The 20,330-nt window shown below is 43.1% G+C and overlaps 1 protein-coding gene across 4 annotated transcripts in view; it reads right to left on the bottom strand.

Annotated features, from left to right (window-relative positions):
- Positions 1-2,592: 2,592 nt before the first annotated feature.
- The window catches only part of exoc1 (exocyst complex component 1), a 109,582-nt gene continuing 91,844 nt past the window's right edge, over positions 2,593-20,330 (bottom strand). For all 4 annotated transcript variants that reach the window (XM_067987221.1, XM_067987212.1, XM_067987202.1 and 1 more), the window contains 4 exons: positions 18,463-18,646; positions 18,164-18,363; positions 11,166-11,360; positions 2,593-5,866 (listed from right to left, as the gene is read on the bottom strand). In XM_067987221.1, coding sequence (XP_067843322.1) covers positions 5,714-5,866; positions 11,166-11,360; positions 18,164-18,363; positions 18,463-18,646 — 732 coding nt within the window. In that variant the 3' untranslated portion in view covers positions 2,593-5,713. The remainder of the gene's footprint in view (positions 5,867-11,165; positions 11,361-18,163; positions 18,364-18,462; positions 18,647-20,330) is intronic.

Consider the following 20,330-nt stretch of genomic DNA (forward strand, 5'->3'; position numbering starts at 1 on the left):
CCCAGGGCGTGTTCTCTCTTTCACAGATAGAGGGTGAGCTGTAGCAAGAAGCTGTCTGTTTTAAACATCTGACCTTGCTTAGCTTTGAAAAGTTCTCTCGTTAAGCAGGTAATTCCTTCATGCTGAAACTGACTTTTACTGTAGCTTCAGTTCAATGGTCACTACTCTACAATTGGCTTATACTTCCCTGCTTAACAAACTCAGACTAAAGGCTAACTACTGTACTACAATATAAAGTAAAATAAAAAGCAGTATTTTATTAGGAGACTTCAGGACAGTGTGATTGACCCTTTCCTTACACTTCCATGTCTGTTGTACATTAAGAAGGTTTCCCTTAGCCTCAAATATGACCACTTTCAGTACCATTTCATCCAGCAGGACCTCCAGCTTCTCTTCAGTAAAGCGCACAGTTCTTCAGGTTCCTCTGGCAACTTCAGTACTAGCAATGTTATGCCTCTGTTTAAGTGCAGCAGCCCTTTAAGAGCTGCTACACTCAAGATTCCCTCCCCCCTCCAGGTGCAACATTTCTGGAATGTGAAAAACACACAGAATATTTTTTAATTATTTAAATGATCTGACCCTACAGGATCAGGCAGAGTCAAACTGCTATACAACCAGTGCAAGTACACCAGGATGGACTGATAGCACTGGCTGTTTTTAGCTTCGGTTAGAGAATTAGCCCTACTGTGTCCCAGCTTTGGTCAACAAGATGCAAGGAAGACATTCAAGCCCTAGAGATGGGGCGGAGAAGAGTGATTTAGACTGATCCCTAGCATCAGAGGAAATACCAGAGAAACTTTACATCCTTAGAAAGACCTTCATTTATATCATGCCTTTTACAATCTCAGGATGTTCCAAAATGCTTTACTGCCAATAAAATACTTTTGAAGTGTAGTCACTGTTGTAATGTAGGAAACATGGCAGCCAATTTACGCACAGCAAAGTCCCACAAACAGCAATGAGGTAATGACCAGATAATCTGTTTTTAGTGACGTCGGTTGAGGGATAAATATTGGCCAGGGCATTCCCCTGCTCTTCTTCGAAATAGTGCCATGGGATCTTTTACATCGACCTGAAAGGACAGATGAGCCCTTGGTTTAATGTCTCATCCGAAAGAATGTACCTCCAACAGTTCAGCATTCCCTCAATACTGCACTGCAGTGTCAGCCTACATTTTGTGCTCAGGTCTCTGGAGTGGGACTTGGACCCACAGAGGTGAGGTTCTACAACTGAGCCTTCAAAAGGAGGCAACAAAGACAATCTTATTGAGCCATATAAAATATTAAATGGTACACAAAAAAAAAATCAGGAAAAGTTCTTCAAATTAAATAGTGATAGTGGAATAATAGGGCACAAGTCTAAACTAGAGAAAGGACTGATGGCAGGAAGTTCTTCACACGAAGTGTGATGAATGCATGGAATGGACCTCTGGGTGGGGTAGTGGAGGGAGAAACCCAGGAATCAGATAAGAAACAACTGTGATATTTTGAAGGGGAGAATCATAACGTTTTACAACTCTAATGGAGGCCGTTTGGCCCATCATGCCTGTGCCAGCTTTCAGGGAGCTATCCACAGTCTCATTCCTGTCCTTTCCCTGTGTCTTTTTAAAAAATATATATTTTTTGAAATATTTATCCAATTCCCTCGAGAGCTATTATGGATTCTATTTCCACCAATGTTGCTGGTGGAGCATTCCATAGCCTAAGAACCCTCTGTATATAAAAAAATGTCCGAACCTCTCTTGAAATCAAGTGTATCGAAATATGTAATCAGAGTTTTAAATCACATTGTTCTTCTTTCCTGGCTAAAACAAACTGACAGCACATGGAAAGGTTAAAGAAGTGCTTCTGTAATATAGCCCTCACTGCAGTCAGTGTAACAAAATCCACCCCATTCATATTGCAAGGCAGATTCTCCAGCACTGAAGCAACTGGCAAAAAAAATGCACATGCAAAAAACATGGCAGCCACCACCTCTAACAGATTTGAATTTATGTTGCCATCTGAGGTTCCAGCCAAAACCAGCTCTGGTGAGTATCACTTCATTTACACAGTTGGTTTGCTGCCAATTTCAAAACCATCTTCGGTGGCAACTCAGCAATGTAAATATATAATAGGACTCCAAGATTGGATCCTCCACTGCATGGACTGTAGAATTTTCAACTATTTTTTTTGAAAAGTAACTGGTTCCAAAATTGGCTTTCTTCAAATGTGCTTCAATACTATTCATTAATGTAGGCTGGAAAAGATACATAACTGTCCATTAGTGCTGCCACTCATTTCTACACAATGAACATCAAAACACCAGCAAGCATTAGTAATACATGTGTTCAAACAAAAAGCAATAAACTGGAAATGGGAAACAAACAGAAAATTCTGGAACGACTCAGGTCAGTCAGCATCTGTCGAGAGAATAGATAAGTTAACATTTCAGTTCTAAGGGTGTGTACCTGAAAGGTTAACTTACCTGTGTTCTTTCCACAGATGCTGGCTACCTTGCTGAACATTTCCAGCATTTTCATTTTTTGTGTATCCCGTGTGCTGATGTAATACCAACTATGGAGTAAAACACAGGCTAAAAATAACACGAGTATGAAGTTCATTTTCTTTTATTGATAGTGTTTTAAATGCAGCGATACATTGTTATGAGGCCATCAAGAATCCCTCAGTTTCTTCATAGAATTTTACTGTTTACAAAGCAAATTACAAATCCCCATTGTAGACATTGACAACATGATCCAAGTCAGAAGGTGAAATAAGATATCGATAGCAATCCCTAGACCTCAAACAAGTTAAGATTTTTGCACCAACAGTAATTTTCCAGAGTAATATCTAATACAAAATCTAAAACTACATGTTTAATGCCATAAAGCATACTCAACATTATCAGTAGGTACTTGCAGTGACAGCACTGTACACACCTAAGTGAGCGTAAATATCCTGATGTTCCTTTCAATGTTAATAAGCTTATTTACATCTACAGTCATAATGCAGATTTTCAGAAAGGTATTTGGTGTCAATACATTATTAATAGATTGGAGAGGATTTAAATATATAAATCTTCCTTTACTAACACTTAATAACCATGCAGTTCCATTCAAATTTTTGTGAAACAAAGGTACTGCCTGCATACAAAATGTATAAGAAATTATTTAACTTAATGTAATCAGAAATCATTTCAGTCTTCATCAGGATTCATCCACTTCCTGTATTGAAATATCTGCCTGTCACCTGCTAGTCCCTCCAAAGACACATTATGAAACTAAGAGAAAATTACATAGATTAGATTTAGGAAGCATGTTTGTCATGATTTTTGCACTAAAAAGGGAGTTGCTCAATTATAATGAACTGTCTGAAATATTGATTACTGTCTGCTACAATAGTCATTATTTCAGTCAGTTTATCATGATTCAGGAACTCCCTTATTAGCGCAGTTTTGACATCCGAACTGTGCAATACTATAGTTAATGTCTCTAGGTATTTTACAGGCTAATTCACTCTACTTTCATAATAATGCACAAGAACAGCTCTTTCAATAAATTTTGCACAGTCATGATTAGTGTTTATAAAGAATTAATGCACATGCCTACTACATATATCTCAAAATAACCTTCTAAGTGTTAAATAAATATTAGTCAAAATGAGTATCCTCTTTGTATTTCTATTTTGGGATTATCAAAATTAAAGTTATGGAACTTGCAGACTATCATGTGTGAATACATCAGTGCTATCTGCATTTCCAGTGTTAAATACTTTTGATTTTCTAGAATAGTTTGTTCCATACTGCTCTATTTTGTAAAATAAGTAGTGTCTTACTCTACGCAAGTTATTGGGAACCAGATGTGTAAAATGAAAGGTACATTTTCTGAAGAGTGCTCTGCCTTAATTCTCTGCTATTCTAGATTCCATTCTATATTCCCAATTTATTTTATGTGGATTGTATTTACTGAAAAGTTTCTCTAAGTATTCCAAAATCTGCGTTTAAATATTTCTAATTAAATTAAATACTCCAACAAAGATGTTTTCCGAGAAGGGTGATGTATTTCACAAAATTTTGCTTTGAGTTCTATATGCTCAATTTGCGCTTTTTGAACTGTTACACATTAATGTACTTTTTCCATAGAAGCTTGAATAAAAAGTAAATTAACGTTTGGTTTTTACATGTTGGACTGCAGTTTATTTTATGTTGTATAAAATAACATGCTGGACTTTATCTGAAACGATTTTGTAATGTGGGCTAAAGTTTTCAATGCATCTTACCCAAAGAAATTTAGAGAGACAAGAACAAAACATTTACTATGAATTCACAGCTCAGTTTAGCTAACAGGACAGTCATTTTACTGATGAAGCCTGACAAGTGCTAATGGTATTATCATAGAGTCTAAGTAATTTGGTTAATTGAAAATCAAAATGTACATATTAGTCTAGTCAAGAACAGACCAAATTATTCCATCTGTTCAGTATTTTGTAATCCCTTATTACCCTTCCCAATCAAGATATTGGACAACAAAGAAACATGTTGCCTAATATTAAAATTGATTCAGGAAGGGAAATAATGCAGTGCATATGATTTCAACAAGTGGCATTAATTATCTGAGGCAATGAGTTTTTTTGATTGGAGACTGAGGAAAGATCACAATCTCCTGTCGCCAACTTGCCTCTTGATGCCCATTATATGGATTAGTAATGACTGAAAAATGTTAGCTTGATAGGTTGCAATCAAAAAGTTGAATATTCATTTTTAGACTATGAAAGTGCAGGGAGTTGCACTTTTTGATTGGCTCTCGATAACCAAGATGGATACCAGAGTAACTTTAACAATCTTCTTGGTTTTGTACACAGTTTACTGATAATTCAAAATAACTTCATTGCACTAAAAAAATTGAATTATCCAATAATTTGAATTAATCAAAGGAAATAACACATCAAAGTCAGAATTTAGTGCAAACAATAAAAGTAATTTGAGACAATTTGAATTAAGCAACTTTGAATTAAGAGTAGACTACATATTCTTAATGTTAAATATAAGTAGATCAGTGCACTTTCTAAACAGGTTTTGAATATTATTCTGGAATATGGAAACCATTTTCATTAGAAGAGATGGCCAAGTTATGGATCATGTTAGAAGAAATAGTTTTCTTTAAAAAAAAAACTTCCTTTGGAAACACCTTAAGGCTCAGTAATTTTTCAACATCTATGAACCTTTCCACAAAACTCTACTACAAAACAAACATTAATGGCCAGGGATCTCCCATTGCTCAGAAATTCTGATTAGATTAAATATCTAACAGCAAGATGCTGCTAGATGTTAAGATAGAGCCCAAAAGCTTTTTTTTTAAGAATACTAACAATTTATATAGCAACAGGCAAAAAATTACAAGTCTTTTGCATCAAATGTTTCTAACCTGAAACTCATTCATCGTTTAAAGTAACATGTCACAGCATCATACATTTGCATCCCTAATTGAACACACTGTTAGATATACATGTAAGTTAGTTAAAGGCAATGTCAGAAGAACTAATTGCTTTTCAGCTTCGGCCTGCTTAGAGGAGCATCTATATTCCTATATGCAGGTAATATTAAGTAATATTAAATGACAATTCCTTCCATAAGGAGCTTTTACATGATTTAGCAAAGAACATTTTGTGAAGATTGCACAGGACACGCTTAAAATGGTGTCTGACCCCTTGTTACTGTACACACACATTATTTTTCAGTGAGATTGAGCAATACTAGAGAAATACTCTAGAATGTCCTGAATGGTGAACTCCATAATTATCCCAGAGCCAGGATAACAGCGAGCTATCAGTCCCTCGAAGTGCTTATACTGACGAATGAATTCATCCTGCATGGAATGCCACATAACCTTTGAAAAAAGAAAAAATCAGAATCAACAAACGAGAAAAAAAATATTTGCAATCCAATATTTCTATGTATTACTATGCAACACCATTTTCTATATTCCAAAATATGATTTTCATAAATGCTTGTATATTGTTTATAATTTTATAATATAAATAAAGCTCTTTTGGTTCCTTTCCCCTCATTCCCACCCACCTCTCAATATACGTATCCTTGACTGGGGAAAGAATAAAAACAAAAAAAAAAGCAATTGGTTAGTTTCATTGACATCGATAGTAAGAAGCATTGGGGGAACTTGAGGGCTGCCACCAATATATGAGATAACATCTATATATTACATTTATCATCCAAGGTTACAACTTTGAAGCAACAGGACCTCAGTAGAGACACTGCGTTTATAAATGTCCAAGATACTAATAAAAAATTATGGGGTAGAATTTCCACAGAAGATTGGCAGAAACCCTGGAGAAATGCCGTGTATGCTGCAGGTCTGGCGGAGATCAGGAGAACCTCCATAGAAATTCTCCCCTACGTTACACACGAAGGATAGGGTATTCTGCTCCTGCACTCAGCAGCCTATGATCATTCACCTATTCACTTTAATGGGTGGAAAATTGTGGGCTGGCAAGGGTAGAAATGGAAGACCCCAGCCGATATGTAATTTTACCCAACGTAATAGACTATGGATCAATAACAATGGAAACTGAAATGACCCTTGCATAATGAAGTCATTTATACAACTTATAACTTCAAAAAACTACTTATGCTGTATATATAGTGTACCATTATAAAGGGGTGTCTTCATGAGAGGCAAACACCATGGGCCTGATATTAAGAGGGCAGCGGGGGGGTCGACTGGGCATGAGAGTAATGCGCCCAGTGAAATCGGGGTGCTCCGCATGCAAATGCAGCTTGATTGAAGGTACTTACCTTTGCTTCCAGGTTTCGCGCTGGAAAGCTGCGCAGCGGGTGGACTGCGCATGCGCAGCATAGGCTGTCAGCTGGAGGAGCCCTATTTAAAGGGGCAGTCCTCCACTGACTGATGCTGCAGAAAATAGGCAAAATTACAGCATGGAGCTGCTCAGGGGGAAGGTTGCTCCCAGGTTTAATGATGCCTCACTCCAGCTCTTATTGGATGGGGTGAGGAGGAGGGGGAGGACAGAGATCTTCTCCCTGGCGGGCGGGAGGAAGTGGCCTGCCTCTGCCACCAAGAAGGCCTGCCTCGAGGTGGCAGAGGGAGGTCACCAGCACCACCAACATATCGCGCACCTGCATACAGTGCAGGAGGCGCTTCAATGACCTAAGTAGGTCAGCCGAAGTGAGTACACTTACTCATTCCCCTACACTCCGTCTGCCACATCACCGCCCCCACCCCACATCTCCTTCTGCACTGCCAACACTACTCTATCACATCACCCCTCACACCCACTCAAAGCTCATCCTCATCCTCATCTTAGCTGCACTTACTCACCTCGCCAGTACTCAACCCACCACTACCACTCAACCCAATCCTCATACAATCTCATGGCTCGATCTCATACTCACCCTCTCATGCATCTCTTTCACGGTCAGCCTCACTCAACCTGCCACTACCGGTGCTGCAGCCACAGGGCATGCATCACATATGTGCAGAAGGAAGCGTAAGGCAAACGTGTCGTGAGCATGAAGGGGATGCACAAGGGTGTTTGAGGGTTTGTCATGGTTTTTACTTATATTTAATTTCTGATCAACTCACATTACATATTATATTGTCACCACTACTGCCACGTCTTTGCGAATCTTGTCTGGTTTGTGCAATAAAGCCCTTGCCTGAGGATCACTATGAAGACCCACAACTGCTGAGTGCACTGGATACAGCAAAGGCTATGGGCCCCGACAACATCCCGGCTGTAGTGCTGAAGACTTGTGCTCCAGAACTAGCTGCGCCTCGAGCCAAGCTGTTCCAGTACAGCTACAACACTGGCATCTACCAGATAATGTGGAAAATTGCCTAGGTATGTCCTGTCCACAAAAAGCAGGACAAATCCAATCCGGCCAATTACCGCCCCATCAGTCTACTCTCAATCATCAGCAAAGTGATGGAAGGTGTCGACTACACCTTCCATCAAGCGGCACTTACTCACCAATAACCTGCTCACTGGCGCCAGACCTCATTACAGCCTTGGTCCAAACATGGACAAAAGAGCTGAATTTCAGAGGTGAGGTGAGAGTGACTGCCCTTGACATCAAGGCAGCATTTGACCGAGTGTGGCACCAAGGAGCCCTAGTAAAATTGAAGTCAATGGGAATCAGGGGGAAAACTCTCCAGTGGCTGGAGTCATACCTAGCACAAAGGAAGATGGTAGTGGTTGTTGGAGGCCAAGCATCTCAGCCCCAGGGCATTGCTGCAGGAGTTACTCAGGGCAGTGTCCTAGGCCCAACCATCTTCAGCTGCTTCACCAATGACCTTCCCTCCATCATAAGATCAGAAATGGAGATGTTCGCTGATGATTGCACAATGTTCAGTTCCATTCGCAACCCCTCAAATAATGAAGCAATCCAAGCCCGCATGCAGCAAGACCTGGTCAACATCCAGCCTTGGGCTCATAAGTGGCAAGTAACATTCGTGCCAGATAAGTGCCAGGCAATGACCATCTCCAACAAGAGAGGGTCTAACCACCTCCCCTTGACATTCAACGGCATTACCATCACCGAATCCCCCACCATCAACATCCTGGGGGGGTCACCATTGACCAGAAACTTAACAGGACCAGCCATATAAATACTGTGGCTACAAGAGCAGGTCAGAGGCTGGGTATTCTGCGGCGAGTGACTCACCTCCTGACTCCCCAAAGCCTTTCCACCATCTACAAGGCACAACTCAGGAGTGTGATGGAATACTCTCCACTTGCCTGGACGAGTGGAGCTCCAACACTCAAGAAGCTCGACACCATCCAGGACAAAGCAGCCCGCTTGATTGGCACCCCATCCACCACCCTAAACATTCACCCCCTTCACCACCGGCGCACAGTGGCTGCAGTGTGTACCATCCATAGGATGCACTGCAGCAACTCGTCAAGGCTTCTTCGACAGCTCCTCCCAAACCCGCGGCCTCTACCACCTAGAAGGATAAGAGCAGCAGGTAAATGGGAACAACATCACCTGCACGTTCCCCTCCAAGTCACACACCATCCCGACTTGGAATTATATCGCTGTTCCTTCATCGTCGCTGGGTCAAAATCCTGGAACTCCCTTCCTAACAGCACTGTGGGAGAACCTTCACCACACGGACTGCAGCGGTTGAAGAAGGCGGCTCACCACCGCCTTCTCAAGGGCAATTAGGGATGGGCAATAAATGTCGGCCTCACCAGCGACGCCCACATCCTGTGAACGAATAAAAAAAAACTGATGCCACCCATTGTGTCACTGAAGAGTGGGTGTAGGTGTATTTGTAGGGCTCTTTTGTGCAGACGACTGAGAGACGTCAGCCATGTCCCCAGTGGCACCCTGGAAGGATGCGAAGGAGAAGTTGTTGAGGTCAGTGGTGACTTTGACAGCGACAGGTAAGAAGATGGTGCTCGGGCCAGCCCGGAGCAGCTTGGCATGAATGAGGCTGCGGATGTCCACGACTACATGTTGAGTGACTCTGAGCCTCCGTGTGTACTGCTGCTCAGAGAGGTCCAGGAAGCTGAGCCTCGGTCTGTAGACCCTGTGGCGAGGGTAGTGCCTTCTGCGATGCATCTCTCTCTGCCATTGGCCTCCCTCCTGTTGTGCAGGTGGATGTGTCACAGCACTATGTTGTGGGACTCCACATGTCAGAGGTGGACGGTGTGGCCGGCGATGCTGTTCGTCCTCGGAGGTCATGACTGCAGCTACGGTGGACCCCATCCGGAAGATGTACGTTTGAGGGGGTCCGCAAGATAGGTACACGTGTCTGGACACCGGGTAAGTGGGCAAGTTTGTGAATTTTATTGTGAGAAGGGTGGTGGAGGCCAAACTTTGTCCCAAGTGACAGAGTGGCCTCCTGCAATGAGTGAGGGTCTCCCCTCCCCACCTGTCAAATGGACCTTTGCAGCTGCCACAGGCTGATGGCTGCAACACATCCATTTCAACTGGGAGTGTTTCCCCCAGTACAGGAAACAGTCCCAGTTGACTTGAAAATCCCACCCCTCCTAAAATATCATGTTAATCAGGTCTGTAAACGACCTGAAGTACCTAAATAATTACCTTAAGTGGCGTCCCGTTGGCTTTAATTGCCGGCGGGAGTCCCACATGCGGGGGCTGCGCACGCATGTCAGCGCATCACTGGGGAACCCGGAAGTGGGCGGGTTGGAGCCGGGCTCCGGACCCGCCCCGGGAATCCCCGATTTTCGCAGCCCCCCCCCCCCCCCCCGTCACGAATGCACCCACTTGGGGGTGCGAAAATCGAGCCCCATGATTTGATAAGGGGAATGGCTTTTAAAAAGTTTTGACAGAAGCTCCACAGGAAAGGTTGAAACGCAAGTCTAAAGTGGTGGGAATTTAAGGTTAAAAATGGAAATGGATAAGAAATGTGCTGAAGAAAAGGAAGCACCAAGTACTTGGTAGGGCAGTGATGGCAGGATGGAGGGAAGTGCACCACTGGTCAGATTTGCAAATGATGCGAAACTAAGGGCAGCAGTCAAGTCTGATGAAGCAGCTACAAAAATAAATAGATAAAATGTGGAATGGGTGGATGACTGTCAGGTGCAATTCAATATGAGTAAGTGTAAGGTAATGAACACTAAGGAAAAATTGGTGACAAATGCAATTTATGAATGCTGTTGAATTAGTTAAGACTGAGGTTGAAAACTTGTGCTCTTCAACCCTGAAAGGAGACAACTAAGAGGGGAACTTAGAGGCTGGAAGACAGTAATGGTATAGAAAAGGTGAATCCAGAGTATTACTCCTTGACAGCGAGCAAGGAGCCATGGGTTTAAACTGGTGAAAGACAAATTTGGGACTGATATCAGGAAGTTCTTCTTCATGTAAAGAACAATCAACATTTGAAATGGACTTCCCGGTCGGGTAGCAAAGTTAAATACCTTGAATTCACTTAAAAAAGTCGAATTGCTTCAATGAAGCAATCTCATGAACTTCAAACAATATTGGGTGTTTAGGGGGTAGGAATATAAAAATGTATTTTTTCCAAATTATTACTGCACTATATTTAATGCTAGCAAAGAAAAAAGGTTTCACACTAGCAGTAGAAATTCTTACTGTATCATCTGGATGCAGCTGAGCAGTTTATTACACAAGAAACACAAATTGAAGTAGTTTAGACATTCCATTCCATGGACACCCACCTGCAGCAAGTTTTCCTCCTCACAGAGATGCTTGTCCACTTTTTTGTACAGGTTGTCCAGTCCTTTTTTCACTTCCTTTCCAGGATATTCTCTGATAACCTTTCGTAGCTCTTGCTTGTTGAAGGCTAGCTGGTAGCTCACTTCCTCTTCTCTGATACCCTGTGCCACACGAGCTTCAATTCCTTCAAAGAAATGCTACATCCACAATAAACTACAGTTAGTAACATAACAACATTTAAAAAACATTAGTTCACTCATTGTTCCAAGGATTAAATTCATTAGGCTGCACATAATATTCTTCATGATATTAGAAATTGTATTGAAGAAAAAAGTGCTGGAGAGAACACTAGGATTCTTCATGACAAATTTAATCCACAACAAATGTGATTTAAACAAAAAATACAGCTAGACAAACTGCAGCACTATACTTGGGACCAACAGCTCACTCTAGTTTTTCAGGGCTTTAAGTCTAGCATTGCATATTGTGATTTCCTCTCGCTCACAAAAATACAGTTCATTTTCCACACTATCTTATCAAAAGTAAATCCAGTCAGTTTTCAAACATGTCTACATAAAATACTGTTTATATTTTAGATTCTACCTACATTAAGTTTTCCAGTATATGCAAATTTCATTACTTATCCAACATAGTCACATTTGGAGTTCCAACTATATAAAATAAATATGAAAACTTCAAAACACCGAACCTCAGTTTCCTTCATCTTTTCCAATTATTAGTTTTTAAAACTTTCTTCAAAAAAATAGTGTATTCCGAGTGCTGTTATTTGTATCTTTACCCTGGTTTGAACAGTTATGCCATGGTAACCAGTAATGATGGAAATTAAAATGACCCTTGCATAATTAAGTCACTTATACAATTTTTAATTTAAAAAAAACTGTGCTGGACAGTACACCATCATTATAAATCTCCCATTGTTCCTTTAGAGAGGAATATTTGAAACCATCATCTTGCCTTTATGTATTTTTTGAAAAAGCATAGGGCTCTATTTCTACCAACAGATATGAAACTAACAAAACTTGACATTTTGTGACTCTCCACGTTTAGAGTTACCACTAATATTTTTCTGACATTCCAGGTGCATCACTGAGTTACTTCAAACTTCTAGCTTCTTAATAAACCAAAGAATCATGTGGTTCCTTGTAACCCTGAAAGAGCCACACGCTTGACATTTCCAACATTCCTTTGAAGTGATGCCACATGGAACACATAAAAAAACCTTAATATAGATTCTTATACATTATTGTATCCAGTCCAAGGTTAACACTGAACAAAACAATACTTTTTTTTTGTTTTACCAATATCCCACCAAATAGTGGGAAGGAGACAGAGGAGCAAGTTTACAGGCAAATTATACAAAGATGCAAGTACTATAGAGTAGTGATAATGGGGGACTTCAATTACCAAATATAGACTGGGATAGTGACAGAGAGGGAAGAATTCCTGAAATGTATACAAGAAAACTTTCTTGATTAGTGTATTTCCAGCCCAACGAGGAAGGAAGCAGTGCTGGATTTAGTTCTGGGGAATAAAGTGGAGCATGTTTCAGTGGGGGAGCATTTGGGGAACAGTGATCATAATATCATTAGGTTTAGAATAGTTATGGAAAATGACAAGCAACAATCAAGCGTACAAAATACATAACTGGAAGAGGGCTAATTTCAGTGAGTTAAAAAGGGATCTTGCCCTGGTGGATTGGAATCAAAAATTGGTAGGCAAAACAGTAATTGAACAATGGGAGGCAATCAAGGAGGAGGTGGTTTGAGTACAGAGTAGACACATTCACACGAGGGGGAAAGGAAGGGCATCCAAAGCTGGAGTTCCCTGGATGACTAAAGATATAGAGGTTAAAAATGAAACAAAAAAAAGGCTTATGACAAATTTAAGGTTCAGAACATAGTAGAGAACCAAGCTAAATACAGAAAGTACAGAGGAGATCTAAAAAAAGGAAATAAGGGGGCAAGAGAGTATGAGAATAAATTAGTGGCTAACATAAAAGGGAACCCAAAAGACTTTTAGAAACATATAAATAGTAAAAGGGTAGTCAAAGAAAGAGTGGAGCCGATTAGGGACAAAAAAGATCTTCTTCTGGAGGCAGAGGGTGTAGCTGAAGTACAAAATGAATACTTTGCATCGGTCTTTGCTAGAGAAGAGGATGCTGCCAATATCACAGTAAAGAAGGAGGTAGTAGCGATATTGAATAGGTTAAAAATAGATAAAGAGGAGGTACTTAAAAGATTGGTAGTACTCAAAGTAGAAAAGTCATCTGGTCCAGATGGGATGCATCCTAGGTTCCTGAGGGAAGTAGGGGTAGAAACTGTGGAGGCTCTGACCACAATCTTCCAATTCTCCTTAGATATGGAGGCGGTGCCAGACAACCGGAGGATTGCAAATGTTACACCCCTGTTCAAAAAAGGGCAGAGGGATAAACCCAGCAATTACAGGCCAGTCAGTCTAATGTCGGTGGTGGAGAAACATTGAGACAATAATCCAGGCACTTAATTAATAGGCACTTGGAAAAGTATGGGCTAATAAATGAAAGTCAGCACAGATTTGTTAAAGGAAAATCGTGTTTGACTAACTTGATTGAGTTCTTTGATGAAGTAATGGAGAGGGTTGATGAGGGTAATGCGGTTGATGTTGTGTTTATGGACTTTCAAAAGGCATTTGATAAAGTACCGCATAATAAATTTGTAAGCAAAATTAAATCCCATGGTACAGTGGTTGCGCAGATACAAAATTGGCTAAGTGACAGGAAGCAGAGAGTAGTGGTGAACGGTTGTTTTTTTTAGGCTGGAGGGAAGTATACAGTGGTGTTCCCCAGAGCCGGTATTAGGACCGCTGCTCTTTTTGATATATATTGATGACCTGGACTTGGGTATCCAGGGTATAATTTCAAAGTTTGCAGATGACACAAAATTCGGGTATGTAGTAAACAATGTGGTTGATAGTAACAGACTTCAGGAGGACATAGGCAGACTGGTAAAATAATACATGACAGATGAAATTTAACAGAGAGAAGTATGAAATTATACATTTTGGTAGGAAGAATGAGGAGAGGCAATATAAACTAAATGGTACAATTTTAAAGGGGTCACAGGAACAGGCACACCTGGGGGTGTATGTACGCAAATCTTTGAAGATGGCAGGAGAAGTTGAGAAGGCTGTTAAAAAAGCATAAGGGATCTCGGGCTTTATTAATAGAGGCATAGAGCACAAAAGCAAAGATGTTATGCTAAACCTTTATAAAACACTGGTTAAGCCTCAGCAAGAGTGTTGTGTTCAAATTCTGGGAACCACAATATAGGAAGGATTTCAAGGCCTTAGAGAGGGTGCAGAAGAGATTTACTAGAATGCTACCAGGAATGAGGAACCAATTATTTGAAGCGACTGGAGAATTTGAGGAAGTAACAAGCAACGTGGATAAAGGGGATCCTGTGGATGTGGTGTACTTGGATTTCCAGAAGGCTTTTGGCAAGGTACCACATCAAAGGCTACTACACAAAATAAGAGCTCATGGCCTAGGGGGTAACATATTAGCATAGATAAAGGATTGGTTGGCTAGCAGGAAACAGAGAGTATGCATAAATGGGCCATTTTCAGGTTGGCAAGATATAACGAGTGGAGTGCCACAGGGATCAGTGCTCGGGCCTCAACTATTTTCAATCTATATCAATAACTTGGATGAAGGGACCGAATGTACGGTTGCTAAATTTGCTGATGTCACAAAGGTAGGTAGGAAAGTAAGTTGTGAAGAGGACATAAGGGGCTCGATTTTAGCGTCGGGTTTCCTGCGGGGGGGCCCCGAAAATCCCGATATCCAGTCACGTGACCGGATCACGCCGAGATCCCGGCCACTTCCGGGTGCCGCGCTGACGTGCGGGGCTGCGTGCGCAGGCCCCGCTGGTGGGAATCCTGCAGGCAATTAAAGCCAGCAGGGTTCCACTTGAGTGTACTTACCTTGCCTGTTGAGGTCATTAAATGAGCTGAATCAGCTGTCAAAACAGGAAGTGTGGGATTTTAGCTTCAAGGCAGTGAGTTTCACACACTGGGGGAAACAGTTTCCCTTCAACCGGTCGTGTTCCAGCCAGAAGCCTGTGGCAGCTGCCAAGGTGCACTCCACAGCGGGTGGGAGAGCCCTCACCCACACAGGCCACCGCGTCACGTAGGGCAACCCCTGCCCTCCACCACCCCCCGCCAAGCCAGAGGACAGACCGACGTGAAACCGCAGCCCCAGTGCGAGGAACCATCTACCTACCCTGCACAACCCCTCAGACCAACACCTGCCAGATGGGTGGTGCGTTGACATCTTCGAACAGCATGACCAGCCCCAGCAGCCTCGCAGTCCACGCCGTCCGCCTCGGAGACGTAGAGCCCCCCAACACGGTGCTGTGGCACACCCACCTGCACAGCAGGAGGGAGGGCTACCACAGAGAGAGACGCGTCGCAGAGGGCACTACCCTCCGCACAGGGTCCACAGACCGAGGCGCAGCTCCCTGGACCTCTCTGAGCAGCTGTGCACACGGAGGCGCAGATTCACTCGACATGTAGTCGTGGAGATCTGCAGGCTCTTTCATGCCGAGCTGCTCCTGGCTGGCCCCAGCACCATCTGCTTACCTGTCGCTGCCAAAGTCACCACTGCCCTCCACAACTTCTCCTCCGCATCCTTCCAGGGTGCAGCCGGGTACACCGCCGATGTCTCTCAGTCGTCTGCGCGGAAGAGCCCTGCAAATACACCTGCACCTACTCTGCAGTAACACAATGGGTGGCATCAGTGGTGGGTCCTCATAGTGATACCCAGGAGCGGGCATTATTGGACACAGCAGACAGAATTCGCGGAGACATGGCAATGGTGGTGCCAATATAATGTGTGATGTTTGTTGCTCTGAAATTCAATATAGGTAACACCCATGGCAAACCCTCAGACACCCTTGTGCATCCCCTTCATGCTCACGACACGTTTGCCGTACGCTGCCTACTGCACATATGCGATGCATGCCCTGTGGCTGCAGCACAGGTGGTGGCAGGTTGAGTGAGGCTGGCCGTGAGAGAGATGCACGAGAGGGTGAGTATGGGATAGAGCCATGAGATTGTATGAGGATTGGGTTGCGTGTTAGTGGCGGGTGAGTACTGGCGAGGTGAGGAGGTGCAGGTAAGATGAGGATGGGGTTTGAGTGGGTATGAGGGGTGATGTGACAGAGTAGTGTTGGCGGTGCCGAAGGAGATGTGGGGTGGGGGCAGTGTTGTGGCAGACGGAGTGTAGGGGAAAGACTACGTGTTCTCATTGTGGCTGACCTACTGAGGTCATTGGAGCGCCTCCTGCACTGTATGCAGGTGGGCGATATGTTGGTGGTGCAGGTGACCCCCTCTGCCACCTCGAGCCAGGCCTTCTTGGTGGCAGAGGCAGGCCGCTTCCTCCCGCCCGTCGGGTGGAAGATCTCTGTCCTCCCCCTCCTCCTCACCCCATCTGATGATACCTGGGGTGAGGCATCATTAAACTGGGAGCAGCCTTCCCCCTGGGCTGCTCCATGCTGTAATTTGTTCCATTGGTTGCAGCATCTGTCAGTGGAGGACTGCCCCTTTAAGTAGAGAGCCTCCAGCTAACAGATCGTAGTGCGCATGCGCAGCCTGCCCGACGCACAGACCAGCAGCGTGGAGCCTGGAGGAGCAGGTAAGTGATTCCAATTAGTGCATTGCCTGCTACGATCGCGCGGGCAACCCACTAATTTCACCGGGCGCGGAGGCCACGCACCCGAAACCCAACCCGCCGGAAACCCGCAGGCCTGCTAAAATCAGGCCCAAGGAGTCTGCAAAGGGATATAGATAGGTTAAGGGAGTGGGCAAAAATTTGGCAGATGGAGTATAATGTGGGAAAATGTGAACTTGTCCACTTTGGCAGGAGGAATAGAAAAGCAGTATATTATTTAAATGGAGAGAGATTGCAGAACTTTGAGGTACAGAGGGATCTGGGTGTCCTAGTACATAAATCACAAAAAGTTAGTATGCAGGTACAGCAAGTGATTAGGAAGGCAAATGGAATGTTGTCATTTATTGCAAGGGGAATGGAATATAAAAGTAGAGATGTTTTGCTACAGTTGTACAGGGCATTGGTGAGACCACATCTAGAGTACTGTGTGCAGTTTTGGTCTCCTTATTTAAGAAAGGACATAATTGCTTTGGAGGCAGTTCAGAGAAGGTTCATTCGACTGATTCCTGGGATGATTCGGTTATCTTATGAGGAAAGGTTGGACAAGTTGGGCCTGTACAGACTGGAGTTTAGAAGAATGAGAGGTGATCTTATTGAAACATTTAAGATCCTGAGGGGACCAGAAGAGGTAGATGCTGAGATGATATTGCCCCTTGTGGGAGAGACTAGAATTAGGGGCCACAGTTTAAAAATAAGGGGTCTCCCATTTAAGATGGAGATGAGGAGAATTTTTTTCTCTGAGGGTCGTGAGTCTGTGGAACTCCCTTCCCCAGAGAGCGGTGGAGGCAGAGTCATTGAATATTTTTAAGGCTGAGTTAGATAGATTCCTGATTAACAAGGGAGTCAAAGGTTATAATAGGTAGATGGGACAGTAGGGTTGAGGTCACAATCAGATCAGCCACGATCTTATCAAATGGCAGAGCAAGCTCGAGGGGCCGAGTGGCCTACTCCCGCTCTTAATTCGTATGCTCGTATGAGATGCACTGCCTGAAAGTGTGGTGGAAGCAGATTCAATAATAACTTTCAAAAGGGAATTGGATAAATACTTGGAGGGAAAACATTTACAGGGCTATAGGGAAAGAACAGGGGAGTGGGGCTAATTGGATAGCTCTACCGAAGAGCAGGCCCAGACACGATGGGCCGAATGGCCCTCTTCTGTGGTGTATCATACTCTGATACTATGATCTGTGCTATCTCAAGAAGAACTCTTAGCAACTTCAGATTAAGGGCAAGATCAAAGTTTCCTACTCCAGTGGAATAAAGAAAACTCACATTAAGTTTCTCAAGAGGTTGTCCCAGAGAGTATATTACATAAGATTGCAGATGCTCTGTATATTTGTGTTTGGCTTCTCTCCTTTCTGTTTCGAGGCATGCAATTTTAAGGCGAGAGAGCGTTGAAAAAATGTGGTGAAAGTTTTCCATCATCACAACGTCTCGTGGCGTCTTCTGACTTTCATTAGCCACTTTTTCCACTGAGAATGGAATACATAATAAATTATCATATAAGGAACACTACTATAAATATGGATATTAAATCTGTGTATTGAGTACACATTTTAACAGCCTCTCACCATTGTTGTAAACAGCCCGAATCAGTTTCGTGTAGGCTTTGTCCAGGTCCCCCCTGCGCTCAGCAATTCTGAAGATGGACTCTGCTAGTTCTGCAAACTCTTCAAACCCACTAACAAATGGCAGAATTCCAACTTTACTCTTCTTCGATATCTTCACTTCTTCCATCTGCTTAACTTGATTCCACTGAAAGAATGTATAAAAGACAAGCTAATTCAGCTTTGTGTATTTGCAGACCTGAAATTTTGGCACTAGTCTAGAATCTACAACCTTTAACCATTGCACGATATTTATAATACACATTAGCTAACATCTGGAGTCTCCTTATCCACTGTAATGACCATATCAGATAATACATTTTTGAGGTAAGACAAAAACACTTGAGAAACTTATTTAGAAACTTGAGTAATACATACTATATACTGTGTAATAAACTCTGTAACTAATTCATTAACCACAAAATCGATTTTGTGAACACCAATACAGTACCCTCTCCGACCACAAATTGTCGGCTGACTGAAGTTTGCTAATTCCGGCTGATTTTATGGAAATTGTTACAAGGTGTTCATTAATACATTTATTCAATGTTGAACTGTTTTTGCTCTTTTGCAATAATTTGAAACATTTTTATTGAACAGTTAAAATCTTAAATCTTATTGTCTAGCCAAAAGACTGTCAAAGTTCTATTACTTATTTATTATAATGTGGAGATGCCGGTGATGGACTGGGGTTAACAATTGTAAACAATTTTACAACACCAAGTTATAGTCCAACGATTTTATTTTTAATCCCACAAGCTTTCGGGGGCTTTCCCCTTCCTCAGGCAGTGTGGAAAAGACAATTTTGAATCCTTTGCATTTTAAGATCACAGAACAAAGCCTGGTGATTACTGCCCGTTGCCAAGGCAATCACAGTGAGCAGACAGAAAGGGGTCATCTAAAAGGCCACTGAATATACAACCCCCCAAAAAAAGAGAAAGAGCAAGCCCACGGACAATCTCACAATGCTCCACTTTTCCAGCTTCCACCCTAACCACGTCAAAGAGGCCATCCCCTATGGACAGGCCCTGCGAATACACAGGGTCTGCTCAGACGAGGAGGAACGCGATGGACACCTACAGACGCTGAAAGACGCCCTAGTAAGAACGGGATATGATGCTCGACTCATCGATCGACAGTTCCGACGGGCCACAGCGAAAAATCGCGTAGACCTCCTCAGAAGACTAACACGGGACGCAACCAACAGAGTACCCTTCGTCGTCCAGTACTTCCCCAGAGCGGAGAAACTACGCCATGTTCTCCGCAGCCTTCAACATGTCATCAATGATGACGAACACCTCGCTATGGCCATCCCCACACCTCCACTACTCGCCTTTAAACAGCCACCCAACCTCAAACAAACCATCGTTCGCAGCAAATTACCCAGCCTTCAGGAGAACAGCGTCCACGACGCCACACAACCCTGCCACGGTAACCTCTGCAAGACTTGCCAGATCATCGACACAGATACCACCATCACACGAGAGGACACCACCCACCAGGTGCACGGTTCATACTCCTGTGACTCGGCCAACGTTGTCTACCTCATACGTTGCAGGAAAGGATGCCCCAGAGCATGGTACATTGGCGAGACCATGCAGACGCTGCGACAACGGATGAACGGACACCGCGCAACAATTGCCAAACAGGAGGGTTCTCTCCCTGTCGGGGAACACTTCAGCAGTCATGGACATTCAGCCACCGACCTTCGGGTAAGCGTACTCCAAGGCGGCCTTCGAGACACACGACAACGCAAAATCGTCAAGCAGAAATTAATAGCCAAGTTCCGCACCCATGAGGACGGCCTCAACCGGGATCTTGGGTTCATGTCA

This window comes from Heptranchias perlo, chromosome 1 (assembly GCF_035084215.1).
Source record: "Heptranchias perlo isolate sHepPer1 chromosome 1, sHepPer1.hap1, whole genome shotgun sequence".
Classification (NCBI taxonomy): Eukaryota; Metazoa; Chordata; class Chondrichthyes; order Hexanchiformes; family Hexanchidae; genus Heptranchias; species Heptranchias perlo.